This window comes from Pholcus phalangioides, unplaced genomic scaffold (assembly GCF_987345545.1).
Source record: "Pholcus phalangioides strain wild (caught in Gottingen) unplaced genomic scaffold, Ppha-v1.0 ptg000014l_1, whole genome shotgun sequence".
Lineage (NCBI taxonomy): Eukaryota > Metazoa > Arthropoda > Arachnida > Araneae > Pholcidae > Pholcus > Pholcus phalangioides.
In genome coordinates, this window is record NW_028301607.1 from 8,072,061 (window position 1) to 8,092,898 (window position 20,838).

The following is a 20,838-nucleotide window of genomic DNA, read 5'->3' on the forward strand; positions in this document are numbered from 1 at the left end:
ATTTTTCGCACTGATGTACTTGTTTTAAAAAATTCAACTAAACAAACATTTGATATACCATTAAAAAGTAAAATGTATCAATGGAAGGGCAATTACGTTCTGCCTTCTATACTCAAATCCCATTGTACCAAGAGTACATGAATATGAATAAGAAAAATAACAAAATCACCACATATCGTTTTATGATCCAAAACAAAACACAAGTGAAATCTTGATCGCTCAACAATTAACAAATAGCTACAGTGAAATCAAACTTCCAAACATCATTCAGACATTTATAATACATAACTTTTCTGATCAGCGTTTCTCTCTCAACAAAAATCATTCAATCGATACCAGCCTACTATTAGCAAAGCATGTTTTTTTTATTATATTCCACAGAATGATATAATCGGATCATTAAGTTTTCAAAATGATATCAAATGTTAAATGAAGCAACAGGGTGATAAACTACATTACAAATCTTCATAGAGAGTGAATGATATTGGATGGTTCATTTCAAGTTTGAAACAGAAAAAATGTAATAGAACCTCCCATCTGAGAGATGGAGCTAAGTCCATTTAAAATACGAACAAACATCTCCATAGTGCTAGAAATAATGGAAATAGAAGCTCCAATTTACATAAACCTAACGGAAGTAGCACACAAATTATTTGCACCCTTTATTTGGTCACTGACAACAAATGCACCCTCTCAGCCTACACATTCTCTCAATGTATACATGTAAAAAATTATTTTGATTGCTCTGGATATGAAAAGTGTTACTACAATGATACCTTAGCTAACAAAGATAATTCGTTCCAGGTTCTTATTCATTAGCCAAAACTCAATTTCTTACAGATTTCCATGAAAAATAGTTTAATTCACCCTAGGTAATGCAAAGAAATTTGAAGACAAGTTTGATAAAACACTAATAGAGCAGCATCTCAATAACTCGAAATGCAGATAACTCAACCATACAGATAACTCAACATTTATTACTCTTATGGTTGGGATAATACTAAATTTAAATGGGGAGAAACTTCTTCAACTTGACACAAACTAGCTTAAATCGACTACAATCCATCCACGTTGCGTTATCTATCACAACTAATTTTTCAAAATTGCCTGTGGATTGGTCAGTTAATAAATTTTTACATTTATCTCGTATATTTCAACAATTCTTAGTTTCATTGTTTTTGTCATTAGTTGCTTGAAAATACTTCACATTTTGGGGAAAAGGCCACTTTCCACTTTTTGGAGTCTTGAAACTCGACCCGTGGACTACAAAAGTTACAGGTAAGCGCAGATGAAATCTGAAGTTTTTGAGCTAGAGATGGCTGAATAAGCTAAAAAATTCTGTTTTTTTAGATTTTTTTTTTTTAAATGCAAAAAATTTAAAGTTTTCCCAACTTTTGCAGTTGCACTGCTCATTCGCAAATGATGGATACTTCGATACAGGTAATGTTTTTCTTCACCAGAATTTGTGATTATTCTGAAACTTTTCATAGATAATTGCAGATAAATGTTTTTGCTAATTTATAGATGATGGAATAGAATTGTTCAACTATAGATACAGTGCAAGACATAATTATACGGCTTCATGAATAAAAATGGAAAGAATATTTCCACAAAAATGAAACTTAAGTATATATATTGGACATGTTTTTTACAATTTTGAGTGAAATTACAAGGACGTGTGAGAAATAGTTTTTGATAATTTAATATTTTTGTGGACTCTAGTAAGAAATTAGGGCAGAAATATAAGACCCATTTCTGTCATTTTACAGTAGTGTAGCACTGCATTACTTCCTGCAAAACTTTTTTATGTCGCTGGATAAAAAAATCAATAAAAATATTCCCTCTTTGCAACATCAGTAGAAAAAAATGCCATAGGGTACAGAGCTGCAAGAAAGTGAAATTCATGAAATTTGGCTGGCTGATAAGGACTGGAAGAACAATTCAGTACACAACACACTGAAGCTATGTATGTCAAGTCAGCGAGTGAATCAATTAAAACGTTCCTTAGCTGATGCTGTCAAACCATAAAAAAAATCTTTGTCAGCAGAGGTATCATTGTATAGTAAAAGCTTCCTGAAGAGTAGCCTTTTTTTTTTATAGTCAAGTTTTTGAGGTCCACAATTTCCCTTTGAATTAGTCCACTTCATGAAATAGCTGATTTACATACTGGAGAATGAAAGGTAGTTCTCCAAGACAGAGGTCCAGCTATGGTCATATCTTTTTTTGTACATAACCCAGACAATTTACTCAATAAATGCTTCAGAATACCTTCTTTGAATGAATAACAGAACTGATACAGGTCTCAATCAATTCATCCATTAACCTTATTTCCTTTTTGGCTTCAGCATATTTGGAATTTTGCCAAATAACAAGATACAGTTACTTGAAAAATACTTTCCACGAGTTACATTTCAACAAAAACTGCAGTGATTTTTTTCAATTCTCTCGAAATCAATTATACAAATATTATGAATATCTTTGATGTAAACAAAAATTTATTGAGAACAATGCTAGAGATATTTATAACAATACTGAATGAATCTAGATATATATGTTACGACAAATGTGATAAATCAGTAATTATGCATAATGAACAGTCATCTCAGTAAGTTCGACGAACTTAATTACATTTATCACTTTCACTTGCAATTTTGCAATAAACAAAATTGGTAACTTTATGGAAACATTTTGATTCAACCACTCATCAGTATTTTTCATAATTGATACATGCACTATGTGCATTTTTCTGTAAAAATTAAATCGAGTGTGAAGACAGAAAAACAAAAAATTTTATGTCTTTTAAAGTCGGCTTCCTTCACATTTATCAACATGTGCAAATATATCCAACATTACTAATCAAATTAATAATTATCAGAGACCATAGCTGCCAACTCTGGAGAATATAATTTGGGAGGTTTAGGCATTGATTAAACTTCTGTAAAAAAATAAATATATAAAAGAGATTTTTTTTTAATGCAAGGATTATTCGTAAATAAAAGTAGAAATGTAGGAATTTGTCCCCTTTGCAAAAATATTACATCATGCAAGCCATCTACAACCAGGTTAAATTCCTGCCGTTATGGTCTCAAATCAAATCACAACAAAATATAAACACCACCAGGGCCCAAAACGGGTCATACAAACTTAACAGGACATATGTTCCAAGCAGATACAAGCCACCCAGCTCATTTCAGATGTTGAAAGGCTGAACTGATGCTAGCTGTTTGACTAATTTCATCCCCCCTGAAAATATCTTTTTGACGTCATTTATTCTTGTGACGTCATTTCAGGTATTAAAAACTAAAGCAACAGTCTTTTTTCCAGGCAAATTTTATGGGAATAACCTTTTCCCCAAAGCAGGGATTTTTCACAATCACGAGGTTGGGAGATGGAGTTGAAATTAGTTTATTGAGGATTGATCATATTTACTGATCCAAACTGAAGATTGATTACACAACTGCTAGATAGGATTTCCAAAACAAATGTGCCAAAATCTGCAAATTACGTCGAAGAACAATCATGAATGACTTTAGAAAAGTGTAGAAAACATTATTAAGGGAATTTTTATCACTTGTTGCAGAACAATGCGAAACATTCTGCTTTGGGGGGAATAGGATGATATTACACATTTACATGAATAAACTTTATCAAATTCACAAATATTGTCTGTGATTATACATATAATACCTGAATATGTCATATTTACCGTAACATATATAAATGAAGAAACTTAAATAAATTGTAAGTTTAAAAAAAAAAACCTGATCATTCCGTCATTGATTGTTTGACAATATGTCTGAAAATAACAGTGCAAAAATATATTCCATAATTAGAAGAAGTGGGGAATTTGACAAGAGGACGAAATAAATTGCTCTATAAAATATTACAGTGGCATTGATTCCTGTAATGGAATTATAGGGGTAAATGGCAAAGATTGTGGATTTTATTCCTTCTCTGATCAGTTCATTCAAAGTTGAGCTAACGGAGACAAGCTAACAAGTTAATGTGCTTTGGTCTTCTCCTTACTCGGTAGCAAGGATTTGACCAATGGTGCAATGGCTGGCCATCCTAAGTAAATTATGTGTCCTATATAATACACAGAGCCATAAACCTATAAAGACAAGAAATCACAGAGAAATATATCATTAGAAACTCACTGGTTGAAGTGTTATTTAAAAAAAACTATAGTCCACCAAGCAACAACATTAGACTTGGGTAAGTAATGTGATGCAAGATGATTTATCACGAATGATATTTCCTAGAATAAGTTAAACAGTTAAGCTTGAATGCTGATGAGCGATATACTCAAAGCACAAATGCTTTACCAAAAAGAATAGCATAGTCCGATGTTATGTAGCAAAGTCTCATCTTGTGCTTGGAGGACGATAATAAAAAGAGTTAAGTAAACCAAAAACATTCAAATGTATTCAATATTCATATTTTTATTCTACATACTACTATTTAACTGTACATGCACCTTGTATACATTTCTGAGCGAAATTCCCAATGGATCAGTACATGCAGGAACGTGTTGTATTTTTCCCTATATGTTCCTCCCTTCCCTCATATGTTGTCAGATTTGAGCTTTTCATGTTGCAGCGTGGTGCTGCCCTCTGCATTACGTCTTTTGAAGCGAAGAGGGTACATGCTCGCATTTTTTATGTTATGTAAGTAGCATGATACTAAACCACACATGTACCTCGTCCATGTTCTTCTGTGGAACTTCTAACAAATTGATACATGTTGGAATGTACATGTCCATGTTGTGAAGCTTGTTTCTGTGTAATGCTTGTTATTGTGCTGCCATCTACCACATATTTTTTGAACTATGAGTGAAGTGTAATGTTTGATGATTTTACCGTTGTGGGCCTGTTGCTCTCTGCGACGAGACTTTTTAATGGGGAGATCGATTTGCATTCCCACCTTGAAGTTGGGAACCACAGAAAATAAACTTCAGCCGACCACCACTACGGCAATGGAGTGGTTCGAACCCAGGACTTCACGATGTGAGTCCGTCACTATGACCACTCGACAACCACAGCGGCTAAGTAGCATGCTAAAGGACTGCCTCCTGTCTGTGGAGAGACTTTTCAAAAGAGTTCCAAATACTAGAAACTAAGACCAGAATGTTAATTAGAGATGATAATTAGAAATAGAATGGACCTTACTGCAACAAGGTTCATACTCTTTGAAAGTAAAAAAAAAAAAAAATCAAGGACTATTCAAGCACTTTTCTAGGCAAAATTTTAAAATTCAAGGACATTCATATCACGATTGATAAAAACAGTGATTTTTTACAAAAATTAAATTACGTGGAAAATATATATGTATATAAATTTTTTTAAATTTATATTCAACATTTACTCATTTTTAATTTGAAATGCCAATCATTTAAAACTATATAATTTTTTAAAACAATTATAATTCTCATTTCAACTTGTAGACCATGCCAAGTTCTAAAGGTCTTGCTTTTGAAAAAAGCCACTGTAGTTTAGTACGCAAATGACATTTAAGCAGAAATCATTTTATGTTTGAAACAGTATTGAACTTTGCCTTCTATGAAAAAAAATTAGAAAGCATGTAATCATATATCTAGGGTGACTATATGACCTGTATTTCCTGGGACATTCCCATATTTTCATGTAATTTTGGCCATCCAAATTTTTTCATGAAAATATCCCATTATTTTCCATATATTTTCAACAAAGCCTATTTTTTTTCTTTACTGAAATTAAGTATTAAAATTATTTTCCTAATCCTAATATTATGATAATTATGACTAAATATTGTCATGCTAACATTTCCCCACATAGAATCCATTTAAATCTACTGGTTCAATGCAATGGTGCTTCATTTTCTAATTTTTTTGGCAATTTTAGCAATAATTGGCGACTTTACTTACCTTTCTTAACATTTTTGGTGACAACTGGCAATTTTCCCTTATTTTTATCAAGGAAATATGGTCAGCCCACATATATTAAACTAACATTCATTAATTCAATAGTTTAAAATATTTTGAAGCAATATATCTTAAGCGCAATGTTTTGCTGCATATTTTAGGCAACATCTTTTTAAACATAGAAATACCTCAGGTATGTGTGACCATATGCCCTGCTTTGAACATTGTCACATAATCATACGGTTTATGGTTATAAGGAGGTTGAGTTGAAGAGGGACAAAAATTTATGGAAGAAATTCACACAAAATAATTTTTTTCAAGCACTTCAAAACCATTATTTTTTTTTCAAGGACTTTTAAAAACTTGAAAATGAACTTTTTTTTTTCAAGGACTTTCAAGGACTGTACGAACCCTGTACAATCATATTTGATATAACAATGCCACTCTGCAACATTTTGTCAAGTCTTGTTAGGAATTTTTCAGTCTGATGCTAAATTCCTTGTGGTACAACAATCTCTGTATTACATAACATGTAATAAAATGATAGCTGTACTGGTCATACAATTATAACATCCAGCATGTAACAATTCCATAGAAATCCCCCCCCCCTCCCAGAGAAAGGTTTATTCCTACAACTGATTACAGAGTGGGTATTCTATGTACAGCACACAGTTGGCAACCAGTGCTCCGCGGAACCCTTGAGGATCCATGTACACTTCCCAGGGGCTCCGCTGCCACTTGAAGATAGTAAAATAAATCAATAAATTTGATAAATAAAAAAGAGGCCTAAAGGGTACCGCCATATAAATATGGCTAATATAAATATACTAAAAAGGGCTCCACCATAGAAATTATACACTGAAAAGGGCTCAGCGAGTCAGAAAAGGTTGAGAAGCGCTGATCTACAGTACACAGGCTATCCCAATTTATTTTCACAGCAGATATTTCTGAAACCTTTGACGTTAGAGAGAAACATACTTTTAATTACAATAAGTTTTCAAATATGACGTGCAGTTACTTAAAATCTCAAAATTTGCTCGAGGGACTGTAATCATAAAAAAAAGAAATTAACCTTTTATACCACCCTCATGTGCTGCAATACCCTCCCCCCTCGAAAAAAAAAAGTCATTTGCAAAAAATTTCATATTTTTAAATGCAATATTTATCGAGATTCTGAAGTCATTTCTAAAGTTGGCAGGTGTAGAGATATCTGTGGTGCAAACAATTTGGAATAGTCTTTTAATCTACTGCCCATAGAAATAAATTGCTTATACGCAGCAAATATTCCATTCAGCTAAAAAATTTGACACATAGACAATATTGACACATACTAATCAGCATCGTGCAATAGTACAAAAGAAAAAAGTGCATAGTGCACTTCCAAAGAAATTCACACCAACAGTTTCAACATTACACATGCTTCAATAATAAAGCTGAAGACTACAGTACAGCCTCAAAAAATCTGAGTTCCATAAGTTCAAGTTTTCAAATCATCCAAGGAACCAGAAAATTTTTGAATTTCCTTCTCTCTCTTGTAACCCTCTTCTCTTTTTTTTTCTCTAAGAACCCAACTTCATTTTTTTTTCCAGCAGTACTTCATACCATGTATGTATTTTACAGTAATTATGCAGTTAGAAAGGGACTAGGCAGCCTATAATGGGAATAATTGGTGTAAAAAATATTAGTCCCCCTTGAATGGACGTAGACCATTTTAACTTTTGAAGGGGTCATAGAGAAAGAGGGACAAGCTTGGTCATTTCCTTTACAATGGTGGAGCATTGGTCCCCTAATTTCTCATGTGAATGTCCCCTTGCTCACGTCCCCTAATTGCTCACTGTGGAAAGGCAGTTGAAACCCATCAGTGCTGCGTCTTCCGCCACACATCAATCCTTTCCTCCAACTCTTCACACACACAATCATATCACTCATCTTCGCACCCTTTCCCATTCTTCATTTTTTGAAACACATTGTATGGCATCTATATCTTATTTAAGTATGAAAATACAGTAAGCATGCTAGTACTGCTTTTTTTTGCTAGTCTTTTTGTTTAAATAAAACCAGAATTTAAAGCATTTATTATTGTTTATTGAAAAACTCGAATTTTCCAAAATCTGAGGTGACCTCTGTACCATCCTCCTAGGATTATCGAGACTCAACTGTAATGACAATTTATTTGTAATAATAATGACACTTATTTTATTAATTTGAATGAATTTTCAGAAATGTTAAAACTAGCATCAACTGAGACATTTCAGACATCAATGGTTTAAACCAGGGGTGCAGCAACCTTTTCGGGGTGCGGGATAGATACATAGTATTTCTGCCTCTTTCCAGAAACTTGCATATAAAAGTGACCAAATGACCTGTAATTTAAGGGGTAAGTTTGATCATCCCAACTTTTTTATAAAATGTCCCATATTTTCCCCATATACACTGGTGTAAGAAATTAAGAGAATTTGCAGACTTGGTCGATTATCTCTAGAACTACTGTACTGATTTTAATGACATTTGATATGTACATACATTGATACAATACAAAACAAATAACCATTCAATAATTGTAATACACACGCATGATCATGCGTAACACTCGTTGGAGTTGGAAGGTATGAAACAGCGGTTGCAGATTAAACAAAAAAATGGGTTAATAGGGGGTATGGTCCCCTCTTACAGATATACAGGTCTCGCAGCGTGATTTCATACTTGAAATAAGGCAGTCTATCATTTCCTGTGGCAATTGGTCCCACCCGTTCAGCAACGCTGTTTTCATTCCCTGGATCTATATCTTATTTAAGTATGAAAATACAGTAAGCATGCTAGTACTGCTTTTTTTGCTAGTCTTTTTGTTTAAATAAAACCAGAATTTAAAGCAGCGGAGGGGGGTTGCGAGTTGCAATTGCCCTCCCTAGAGTGTCCCAGACATGCTCTATAGGATTAAGGTCTGGAGATCTGGCTGGCCAATCCATCCGGCGAATATCCTCACTCTGTAGAAAATCGTCGAGCAAAAGAGCTCTATGTGGCCTCACGTTATCGTCCATTAAAATGAACTCAGGTCCAACTGCACCCCTGAAAAGGCGAACATAGGGCTACCCTATACCTCACACCAGTCACAGTGTCTCTTTCAAAGACATGGAGAGGTGTGCGGCCATCCAAAATGATGCTTGCCCAGACCATTAAACCTCCTCCGCCATAATGGTCAATTTCGTGGACATTGGAGGGTAGGTAGCGGGTCCCTGGTTCTCTCCATTTGAACATGCGGCGAGAATCGGTGCTTAGGCTGAATTTTTGTCTAGAAGCAGTGGTTTTACATTCAGTTCAGTTCTTTTCATGAAATTTGATAAAATATGCAAATTCTCTTAATTTATTTCACCAGTGTACAAAGCTTCGTTGAATTCTTGAAATGAATTATGTTCATGACATAAATTATACTGTGATAATTACAAACCCATCATAAATAATTTCATTGAAATAAATATATTTATCTTAAATATTTGACACATTTTTTGGATTGGCGACTTTTCAGCAATTTGAGGTATAAGTTTACTTGCTTTTCACAATGTTTTTGGATGCAACTTGACTTGTATCACAACTTTTTTTGGCTGTAACAGGCCTTTGACAATTTCAGTTGTAAATGGCAACTTTACTTGCTTTGACAATTTTTTAAACTGTTATTAGCTACTTTATGTGCCTTGACAATTTTTCCTTTGGCTATAACTGACAACTGTACTTGCCTTGGAAACGTTTTTGGTGCTACTATATGGTCAGACCAGGTATTTATCATGTTGTGTACTAATACTTTTAACAAGAACAACTTTCGCGGGGCAGATAGATCCTCTTGACAGGCAGGAGGTTGTGAACCCTTGGTTTAGACCAACACAAGATCCCAATAACAGAAACTAGTACATAAAAAAATCATACCTGTGAGTAACGGTCAAAGGACAGCAATGCAAATGGTACAAGGGAATAACCCATGAAGATGTCAACATAAATTTTCATAAATATAAACAAGGGTATCTTCAAGGCACTACTTGTCAATACTTGCTTTACTTTAGGTAATCGATCTAACACTCCTTCAACCTGTAAAATATTAATAATTGAACATTAACAATAGAAATTTATTTTTGAATGAAAATTGATAGTTCTCTTCTGAATTTTTTATACAGAGACAATGTTAATTAAAGTTGCCAGCTTAGCTGAATAAGTTCATCAACTTTCTCCTGCTCAATCAAAAATTGTGATTCGCATGAAAATTATTAATGTAAATCAATCACTATATTGTATGTAATATTTTTGTTGGAAACATTGTTCTCTTTTGGAAACATGTATCAAAACATTTGGAATCAGTGGCATAATATGTTGCCAAGTTAAGACTTCAATGCCAGTCTAGGTTTTTTTGAAGTATCTAAGTTGTCTTTAATACATACATTTAATTATTTTATTCTTGTTCTCTGTTGAGCAGATAGAGGAAGCCAACTTTCACAATGAAAAGTAAAAATCTTAGGTATCACGATAGTTTTAATTCAATATAATTTTCATTTCATTTTGATGTCTGATTTATTCAAGAAGCTTTTCCAACTAAATAGGAAACAGATTTGAGTTTATGCAAATCATCCCTGGTCATGCTAAATGCTAACCTGGTGATAACATATAACCTTGGTGATAAATAGGTGACGCTAAGTGAAGTAGTAAATGCAGCCAGCATTTACAACTTGGTAAATTTTCTTAATTATACTAAACACCTGAATTAAAGGTGAGCATCAATTCTCTGCTCTGATTCAAATTCTATGTTATTTTTCAATAACTTCACGTTCAGTTTCTGGCTATATTCGGGAGAGAGATATGCTCCTTTTTACCCTTAAAAGGGCATCACAGATAGGAGCAGACTCCTCTTTTACTTATATATATATCCCACTCACAGGTTCTAGTATTCACATCAAACCCACGCCAATTGTTTTTCTATGATATATGTTTACTTTTCATAATAATTTGTTCAAATTTTATTATTTTTGTAAAAAAAGAAACACTTCTATAAGTGACAGAATGAGAAGCAAACGATCAATGCTTACATCTTTCTCAGTATACATGATGAGGAATTCATTGGAAAAGCAGACATAGTAACCAGAGTGTTTTTCTATGATATATGTTTACTTTTCATAATAATTTGTTCAAATTTTATTATTTTTGTAAAAAAAGAAACACTTCTATAAGTGACAGAATGAGAAGCAAACGATCAATGCTTACATCTTTCTCAGTATACATGATGAGGAATTCATTGGAAAAGCAGACATAGTAACCAGAGTGTAAACCATGCCAAAGGGCTAAGAAACCTAAAGTGGACCCTTGAGAAATCAACTTGTTGCCGAGGAATTTCAGTCTTTTAAATACATACCTGAAAAAAAGAGAAAAGACAAATTTAATATTAACTCGTCTTTCTGTATACCCATGGGGAGTAGGTCAGATAATCCATGCATTACCTAAAGTCTATCATTTTATTACATATTCAGAAACAATTCAACAGAAGAAAATGAATATTTCAATTAAAAAATAAAACATTCAAAATTTTATGGGGGGGGGGGAAATGAAAGGATAAGTTTTTATCACAAAGAAATATTTGCAAATATAAAATATAGTTTCGAAAAACTCACTGAGCAACCCATAGATTAGTGTTGATGTTGAATGTCCTGATGACTCCATCGAAAGTCTTTACCTTTGAAAATGCCCAGAAGTCTACATTTGCACACCCGTCCCATAGGTCATTTTTGTTTTGATCTTGACCATTATAAGTCATTCCTGTAAGAATACAGCTACCTTCCTAAAATACAAGGAGAATGGCACGATTATAGGATCACACTAGTTACAGTCACATTCAGCACGTGACTAAACATAGATTTTCGGAACAACCACCAACACATCTACACAGAGAGAAAAATACAAAATTCTTCAGTTTAAAATGATTTGGTTGAAAGTTTGTTGGAACATAAAGGCAGGGCCGTCTTATGAGTATCATGGGCCAAGTGATTTTCCAGAGGTCCTACTTGGCAAATTTATATGCTTACTCTCAAAGATATCTGGATCTAATTTTTGTGAGGTGCCTGGATGGGCCCATGTGTTATGAAGAAACTGCATAAAGAATGTATTGAAAATGTAGTTTAACATACTTTCCTGACAGCGGGTAAAATTATCTGTCTTGTGCATATATCTATTACTGAGCAAATCCACTGTATTTTCAAAAATGGAAGGACGTCTATTTTTACATCTGAAAGTTCTGCTAAAATATTAAGTTGTATTATTCAGGTTTCAACTTTTTTTTCATTGAAGTTTAAAAATAACTATTGTTTCTTGGAGGAGTGTTGCATCGGCAAACTAATGTGGAAAACATTTTAAAAAATATTTGTGTGATATTGATGAAAACCCTTTATCATCCTATCTACCCTTTTAGCACTTTTCCAGGATGCAATTCAAGTTTTATATAATAACAGTTTTCTGGTATTCTACTAACACATACAAGTCAGAAATTCATATTTGTTTTTTAGTATTTAAGGTATCCGACTACCTTTCTTGTCACTTTTCTTTAAAATGGTTTTCGAGTGAACTTCAAATACATTTTTTGATAGAAAGTGTCTCGAAATGGTGAAAACAGTGACAAATTTTGGTCTATTATATTTTCTATGAAAAAGTCGTTTTTATGTGAAATTTTAGACAAAATTCATGTGATATTCGAAACACGATTGCAAAAAATTTTATCAATGAAATGCTTTGTGATTTTCACAGTGCATTTAGCTAGTAATGTTGCAGGTTATGAACCAAAATTTAAAGAATTGCATGATATGTTCATAAGTTACACCAAAATATGTTTAAGTACGTGTGAATTTTTTGAAATTTCATCCCACATTTTGTCTGTAAAACACTGTAATTCAAAAAATATGTGACAGATCTTAGATTTTGGTTCATAACCTCAACAATATATAGCAAAATATCACATTAAAATTTCGTAAGGATGCAATGCACCAATTTTTACAAATCATGTCACAAAGTCAAGTAAAATGTCAAAAATAGCATTCTTCGTAAAACACGTTTAACCGACTGACGGTCCTGCACGTATATGTACGTGTGAAGTTTATGTCTTCCAAACGGTCCAGGCCGTATTTTTAAGTGTGAACTTTTTGACTTCCAAATGGTTCTGGCCGTAAATATACTGCCTTGCTTTCCCCCCATAAAGAATCACTAAGCTGGCTTAGCATACGCCCCTCTCCTTTCTCCACAAAATGACCATTGTACTCGCAACAGCGCTGGGCGTTGAAAACGACAAAATGGCTTCTGCCTCTTCGGCGGGAGGGGACAGTTCTCAATTAACTTAGCAGATAGACGTTTGACAAGCAGCTCTCGAATAGTCAGTTCAAAGAAGCCTTAATCCTTTTGTTAACGAAGAGGAATTTTGAGAAAGTATAAAAAAGGCTGCTCTTCAGCAAGAAATGCCCCACCTAAAAGGCACGTCTTTATCTTATTATAGAAATTCTTATCGCTTGATTGTAGGATATGTACTGGCATTCACTTTTATTTTGGCATGAAAAAAATTACATTGTATTAAAACTACTGCGAAACACTGAATGCAAGATAGAGATAAACAGGATTCCCCCCCCCCCGAATTGTGACATCCTGGCTTTCCAGTGATTTTAATTTTTTTACAGTATAGGCGAAATTTTATAATTTTATTTTTCATTTGTTTATCTTTACCTCTTTATCACTACTCAAGTACGATACGGCAGAACCTCAATTATCCGATGTGATTGGAAAGCCCTACATCAGAAAATCAAAAAATACAGTATCATGTTTATTTACGCAGAGCGTAATTAATACCAGTGTTTCTTAACTCCTTTACCCTACCCCCTGTAACCCTCTTTGGACCATGTTTTCTTCTCACTTCTTTTCTTGGCCCCCACCTTTGCCTGGGCCCCTAACCTCACCCAGCAGACTAAACCATTTCTAAGTATACAAACTGTTTTCTTTTTGAAAAAATTTATAGTGAAAGCGAAAATTTTATAAACAAAGAATGTCATAGTGTCTGTCAAGACTGTCATGTCTCTAGAGTCCAGCGAGCTTCCCTCTTCCCTACGCTGGGCAGTGATGCCAAGATCGCGCCAACCCACCCTCTCCCGCGTGCAAAGTGATATTCGGGAAGGGGGTTCAGTATTTCGATGGAAGTAACAGCCTACATATTTACATACTTTCGAAAATTATAGTGTGCCAGAATTTTATCATGTAGGCCCCATGAAGACGTTATACCCCCGGACTATGCCTGGATCAGCCCATACTTGTGAACCAGAGTTGGGCGAACGTACACAGAGAAAGCATATGGGAACGTATGCGCATCACATTTGTGGTAAGCCATACATAACATGTATGAAATTCTATTAGCTTTGCAAACTATGCCATGCTAATGTTCAGTGAAATCGAGAATGCGGCTTATTTGCAATACCTAAATTCCCGCATGTATTCAATCTCTGCAATATTTTATTGCTTAGTTGATAATTTTCAGCGAGTACCAGTACTTATACAAATATATACATTTTTATATCATTGTTCATCTCTTCGTTGAGCAATGCTCTAAATAAATAAATAAGGCAAGGGCACTCATGTGTGGCTTGTTTTTGTAATTTAATCGATTATAATAAGAATTTTAAAAAAAAAAAACAGTTGGAAGTTTAAATAAATATAAGCATGTTATCACATTGTTGACCGGTCATGAGTAAATTCGAACTTTCAAGCAGGATTAACCTGTAACCCAGCGATTCTCAACCGGTGCTCCCCGGTGACTCGAGGAAAATAAAACAAATCAGTAACTTTGATAGATAAATAAAAAATAAGAGGCCTACAAGGTTCTACCATAAAAATTATATGCAAAAAGTGCTCCTCGAGTGAAACAGGGCTCCGCCATAGAAATTATATACTGGAAAGGGCGAGCCCAAAAAGGATGAGAACCGCTGCTGTAACCGTTCATTAAGTGGAAAAACCACAGAAAACGAACTTCGGTGGACCACCACTCTGCCGCCAGTAAGGTACAAACCCGGATGCTCGTGATGAGATCCCAGAATGATGTCCACGCGCCGACACAGTAGCTCTAGAATATACTAAGTGGCCACGGGTGAAAATCCAGTAAAAAAGTATTGTGCTGTAAAAGCTGAGCCACGGCTTATGATTAAGCATTCCGTACAAAAAAAAAAAACAATGTGCAGCTCGTCTATCAATTCCTCACACTTATGTGACAGGACATGAATAAGCTTGTACGTGCTCATCAAGCACAATGCCTCAACATTGAACGAAAAAAAAGTATATTTAAATTTAAAAATAAAATACAATTTTTTTATTGTATCTTTTGGTCATTTATCACACTTCTTATAAAATGTGTGCTTATTGTACAAACGAAACATCCAAATGGTTGACTGACTTCTTTTTTTTTCTATCTAAGATAGTGATCTGGTGGGCCAGCCATTAGATACGTCGGAAGAGTTACGAAACCGTGGGTGCTTGACTTGAGCTTTACATGGAAACTATTGATCCCTGAATGAATTTTGGGGGTGCTCAGATCAGTGGTACAGAATACTGTAGGTACTCGAGCACTCACTGCACCCTCTGGCTCCACCCCCACTGCCAGTCATCGCCCTAAATGCCAGAATTTTACTTATATATTATGGAATCTTGACTACGGCTCTTCCAATGGCACCATTGTCCACATAATAGAAAGGTCTTTCAGGTCTTGAGGTCAAACAACCTAACATAACATTTATTTGCACAATAATGTTTTTAGGAAGAAATTTAACGATCAAAAACAGTTCATCTCCTGGATGTAAAACGGGCCACAGCAATTGAATTCAATTAGTGAGAAAAACTAATTTCTTAGTAAAATAATTACCGTACTCCCCCACATTAGCTGGCATGCTGGGAAACAGTGAGGCAGACCAGCATGCTGAAAATATCCGTATTTTCCGGAATGCCAATAAATTTGATTCACGGATTCTGGAAAATTCTTGAATATCTTAATAAAAAATAAATTTCTTATCAGGAAAATAGATTATACATATCCACGGAGCCAACAATGATGGCTCTTACTGGATGTTAGTGAAAAGAAACAGTTGAATATTTAATATTAGAATGAATAACTGAATGGGAGGAAGAAGGATATGAAACATTTCATAGAGAATCAGAAATGTTGTTCAATGTCGGTACTGTAATTGAAAGAAGGTAAAATTTGATTAGTCTTCTATGCATGTGTATGAACAGGGCCGCAACTAGATGCTTGGTCACCCGGGGCAAGCGCACATTTTTACGCCCCCTTGTAATGGTAAAGGAGAGGTTTCAGAATGAAATTTGCACCCCCTCGGGTTCAGCGCCCGGGGTACGAGACCCGTCTGCTCCCCATAGTTGCGGCCCTGTGTATGAATGAAGGCTGACAGTTATAAAATTAGGCTGAGTTATAAAATTCAGGAACTATGTAAGTAAAATACTTTCTTTTCAAAGTTTTATGAACACAAGATAATGCATAGATTCAATTTATTCCTGAGGAAGAACGAGACAAATTAATATTTAAAGAAAACTGATTTTTTTGAAAATGAGGAAGTGTGATTTAGAAAAATATACACACATATATCAACTTTATTCGGAAAATCCACTGATTCAGCTGAATGCATGCTGTGATCCTATTATAACCTCACTTTTTCCGGCATGCCGAAAGTGGCCAAGACCGCAACATACAAGAAGCTGGTGCCCCTCGTGTTTTACGGCATGCCGGCCAATGCGTGGGAATACGGTAAGTTTATTGAAATTTTTGTGTAAAATAATTTGGTAGTTGTTCAAATCAGCGCTCGTGTAATCACTTCCATTTTGCCCAGATATTTACTTGAAAAGTAAAAAATGCGTTCGCAGGGGAATGGGAAAAAAGACGAGCCCACAAAAAGCCAAGTATTGTACTTAGTTTGAATCCTTTTACGAGAGAACACACCTTTTCTTTTCCTCTCCTACAAAGAAGCATTCAACAGTGGGCGGAACGAAAATTTTAAACCACACAACACTAAATCCGATGTCCCGCTGTTTGTACGGGGGGAAGGAAAAATCGTTGGTTTTTTTTCGAAGAGGTTTTGTGACAATTACCTGAACCTTTTTCAAGTAGATTTTCTCAACACCCTCAAACCGTCAGTCGGTTAAAGTCTTTATTCGTGTATTACTTGTATGTAAAAACGCAACACTAAAGTGAACGTATCTTTGATTCTAAGTATCATATAAACAAAACAAGGCCTGTTTTGGAATCACAACAAATAGGGCTTTTATAAAAAATAAAAAAAATGAAAATCCACATTTTCTTCCAAAATGACGTTTTCAACGTAGTCAGATACCTTAACATCCATGTATATAATTATGGTTTTCTCATATTCTAAAAATATTTATTGGCTGCTTGCATCAAATCAGGGGTGTTTACCGATTGTGTTCCACAGACCCTTTGTACCAATAAAATGCAGGCTATAGATTCCAGAATGATATGCAGGGGGAAGAGTGGCAAAGGAGGTCTGTGTCTCCCTCACCAAGACAAAAATTAAGAATATTTTCAAATATTAAATGGGAAATTTTTTTTGAAAGACAATACCTTTATATGCTATTTCAATAAATGTCTGTGAATTTAAATGATTTTTGGAGATTGGTTATATCTTCCAGTCCCCAAAATTACTTTTTGAAAACAAGCAGAAGAAAGAAATGGTAAAAACCTTGAATAAAAAATGGAATGAAAAAATGAGTTGAGCAAAAAAATAACTTACTGATATGAGCCAACAGGAGATATACTTGTGAAGAGTAATTTTTCCCCAGATGCCAATCAATATCAGTTTCTTCAAAAAGGAATACGACTAAAATATTAATAATAAAAAGATTTTAATTAAACGATAGCATAATTAATGGTAACAAATTGAACACAAAATGCATGCACAAAAAAAAGTATAAATTGAAATAACTTTATATATGCAAAATCATCCTTGAAGATGCATATTATGCATCACATAGTACAAATACACTGCAAGAAGCTAATTGGATGAGTAACTTTTGGTGCATGGAAGAAAAATTGCAAGCTAAAAAAAAAAAAAAGAATAAATAAGGCTGGACTACAGAATTTTCTAGCTAAAAGAATATAACAGGAAAAGCAAGCCTCTTGGCTAAGGACAATCCATAAACAATTTATAGATATAACAATGCATACCAGAAATTCTTCAGACAAAAGAAATCTATCCGGCAAAAACATGCTACCAAGTTGGAACGTTGCCAGAACTGACATTCCAAGACCAAGTCTACGCATGGAGGCAAGCACGCTAAAGAGAAAAATGTGAATCAACCAATTTTAGAAAAAATAATCAATATTTTTGAAAAACTATACATCATAGACTAAAAAAAAACAAAGTATACAAATATAAAGTATTAATACCAATTATTTATTTTCAAAAAACATGTTATAAGAATGAACAAAAATTTGTTTATACACTTGGATATACCATTATTTTAAGAATGATTAATTAACAGTTATTTCTGATTTTAATAGCAGAAAGCAATATGTACAATGCATAAAATAATCAAAAACCGTATAAAAGAACATTTAGCCACAATAATCTCTTCGCAATATGGACAAAGAAAAAAATTATGCGAAAAAATTCAAACTTCAACCGAATAAATTCTTCGCTGAAAATAACTAATGAATGTGGGGGTGGGGAGAACAAAGTCTTCAGGTTGCGATCTGTAAGAGTTAACTACAGGAGCAGCTTGAGAAAAAATCTCAATCTGTGCGGAACCTAGTTTTGGAACCCTCTGATTATTTTTTTGGTAGATAAAGCTTTTGTTCCCTTTTTAACTCAGAAAAAAATCTGCTTCTGGTCAACTAGCAAGAAATTTCACTACTATGATGATCAACAAAAGCTTTTAACCCTTTCGCTTCCATGCTCAAACAGGGAAAGCAATATATCAGCATCTATAGAGCCAAAGGGTTAAGCTGCTACACCTAAACCACACATGCACCTTTCTCGTCCATGTTCCTCTGTGGAATTTCTAACAATTGAACATATGGCTGAATGTGTGTGTATGTGTTACAAACTTACGAATTTTGTTTCTTAAGAATGCTTATTATGTGTGTTTATTCAAGTAGTGCTGCCATCTGTCTTCCGAATGCAGGAGCAGACAACTCAGAGGGACAAGTTTCAAGAGTTCTTAGTTAGAAAGGGTTAAGGCAGCATAATGTAATGTCCTTTTTATAAATTTATACAGTCAAACACAATCATAACAAAAGGCAAGAATAATAGAACCAAATATCCATTACATATCTAACATTTTGTACAACAGACATAAAATGGAAATTTCGACTTTAACACAAAAACACTCCACATAGCCTTATGTATAAAAAGATTTATTTATTGAAATCTGAAACAGCATTATGAAATGAAATCATTAACATTCTTTTTAATGGTGAAATTTATAGTATAATTACAAAATTTGTTCTAAGTCGCCTCTAAAATTTCAGTTTGTATTTTCTGAGATTCAAAAAATGCTCGCAGTCCCTGTGTCACCAAGCTCTTACTCTGTTTAAAGTACTTAAGTACGTCTGCACAATCATCAGATATTTTCTAACATAGACTGCTGCTAAATTCGGGTCAAGACAACAAATATTTTGGATTTCTTTGAAAAAATGTTTGGCTCCTAAAAATTTATACTGGCACCTAGTTTTTCTTGTGATTTGCCACGCATTGACATAAACAAAAAAAAACAAAAAAATTAAATATAGCCTATAAAAATGATATCAAACTGGTCAAATCCAAAATAAAATCTGCTAAACTTGAATATTTTTCCTACCAATTTTCAAAATGTAACACTCCCACAAAACATGATTCATTGATGGTATAATTAATAAAAACTGATGGTCATAATAAATTGTTTTTCTCCGATTCAGATCCTATTTCTCTGGCCCAAAACTTTAATTCCCATTTTGTTAACATTTCCCCACTAAATATGAACCATAAATGATGATTTTAAGCAATACATGAAATCGAATTGTCACTCAATATACCTTTTTCCAACAACTGCTGATGAAATCTAGACAATTATTAAAAAATTACCCACTTCTGGATCCCTTGCAGAAACAATACCAAGGTCTTGAAAATTCTACCCTATAATATTTTGAATACTCTCTCAGATTTAATAAATATATATATGGCTAGTGGTAAATTCCCGAGGTTTTTAAAATCAGCTATCGTAACACCCATTTATAAATCTGGAGATCCCAATGATTTTAACAACTTCAGACCAATCTCAGTTTTACCCTTTATCTCAAAAATATTTGAAACAATTATCAAAAATATAATTTTTTCCTTCTTGTCACATTTCAGTTTCTTCTCTAACAATCAGTTTGGATTCCTTCCTAATAAAAACACAGAAAATGCTCTACTAACATTTACTAAAATATTGATAAATCTAAAACAACCATTGCAATATTTCTTGATATAAGAAAAGCATTTGATAGCGTGAATCATCATATATTACTCAATAAGTTGTCATATATCGGAATCAGATATAATGCTTTGAATCTATTTGCTTCTTTTTTAACCCATAGAACACAATCAGTCAAAATCCACAATAGCCTTAGCACCCCATTGGAAATAGAGAAAGGCGTTCCTCAAGGATCTGTCTTGGGACCATTATTATTTTTAATATTCATAAATGATTTATATAACTTAAACATAAATGGTAATATCATAACTTTTACATTAACGATGACACAGTATTACTTTACTCATCTGATGATTTCCAATCTCTAACTAACCTAATCAATACTGATTTAATTAGAACCCGAAAGTGGTTTGTTGCTAACAATCTTCAGATAAATACATCAAAAACTAAATTTATAAATTTCTCTTCCCAAT

At 33.9% G+C, this 20,838-nt stretch overlaps 1 protein-coding gene across 1 annotated transcript in view; it reads right to left on the reverse strand.

Annotated features, from left to right (window-relative positions):
* Positions 1-1,363: 1,363 nt before the first annotated feature.
* The window catches only part of nes (lysophosphatidylcholine acyltransferase 3 protein nessy), a 35,178-nt gene continuing 15,703 nt past the window's right edge, over positions 1,364-20,838 (reverse strand). Inside the window, exons 8-13 of the mRNA XM_089241666.1 lie at positions 18,138-18,246; positions 17,704-17,790; positions 11,545-11,711; positions 11,141-11,288; positions 9,818-9,976; positions 1,364-4,111 (exon numbers count right to left, since the gene is read on the reverse strand). Of these exons, the coding sequence (XP_089097792.1) occupies positions 4,001-4,111; positions 9,818-9,976; positions 11,141-11,288; positions 11,545-11,711; positions 17,704-17,790; positions 18,138-18,246 (781 nt within the window). The 3' untranslated portion in view covers positions 1,364-4,000. The remainder of the gene's footprint in view (positions 4,112-9,817; positions 9,977-11,140; positions 11,289-11,544; positions 11,712-17,703; positions 17,791-18,137; positions 18,247-20,838) is intronic.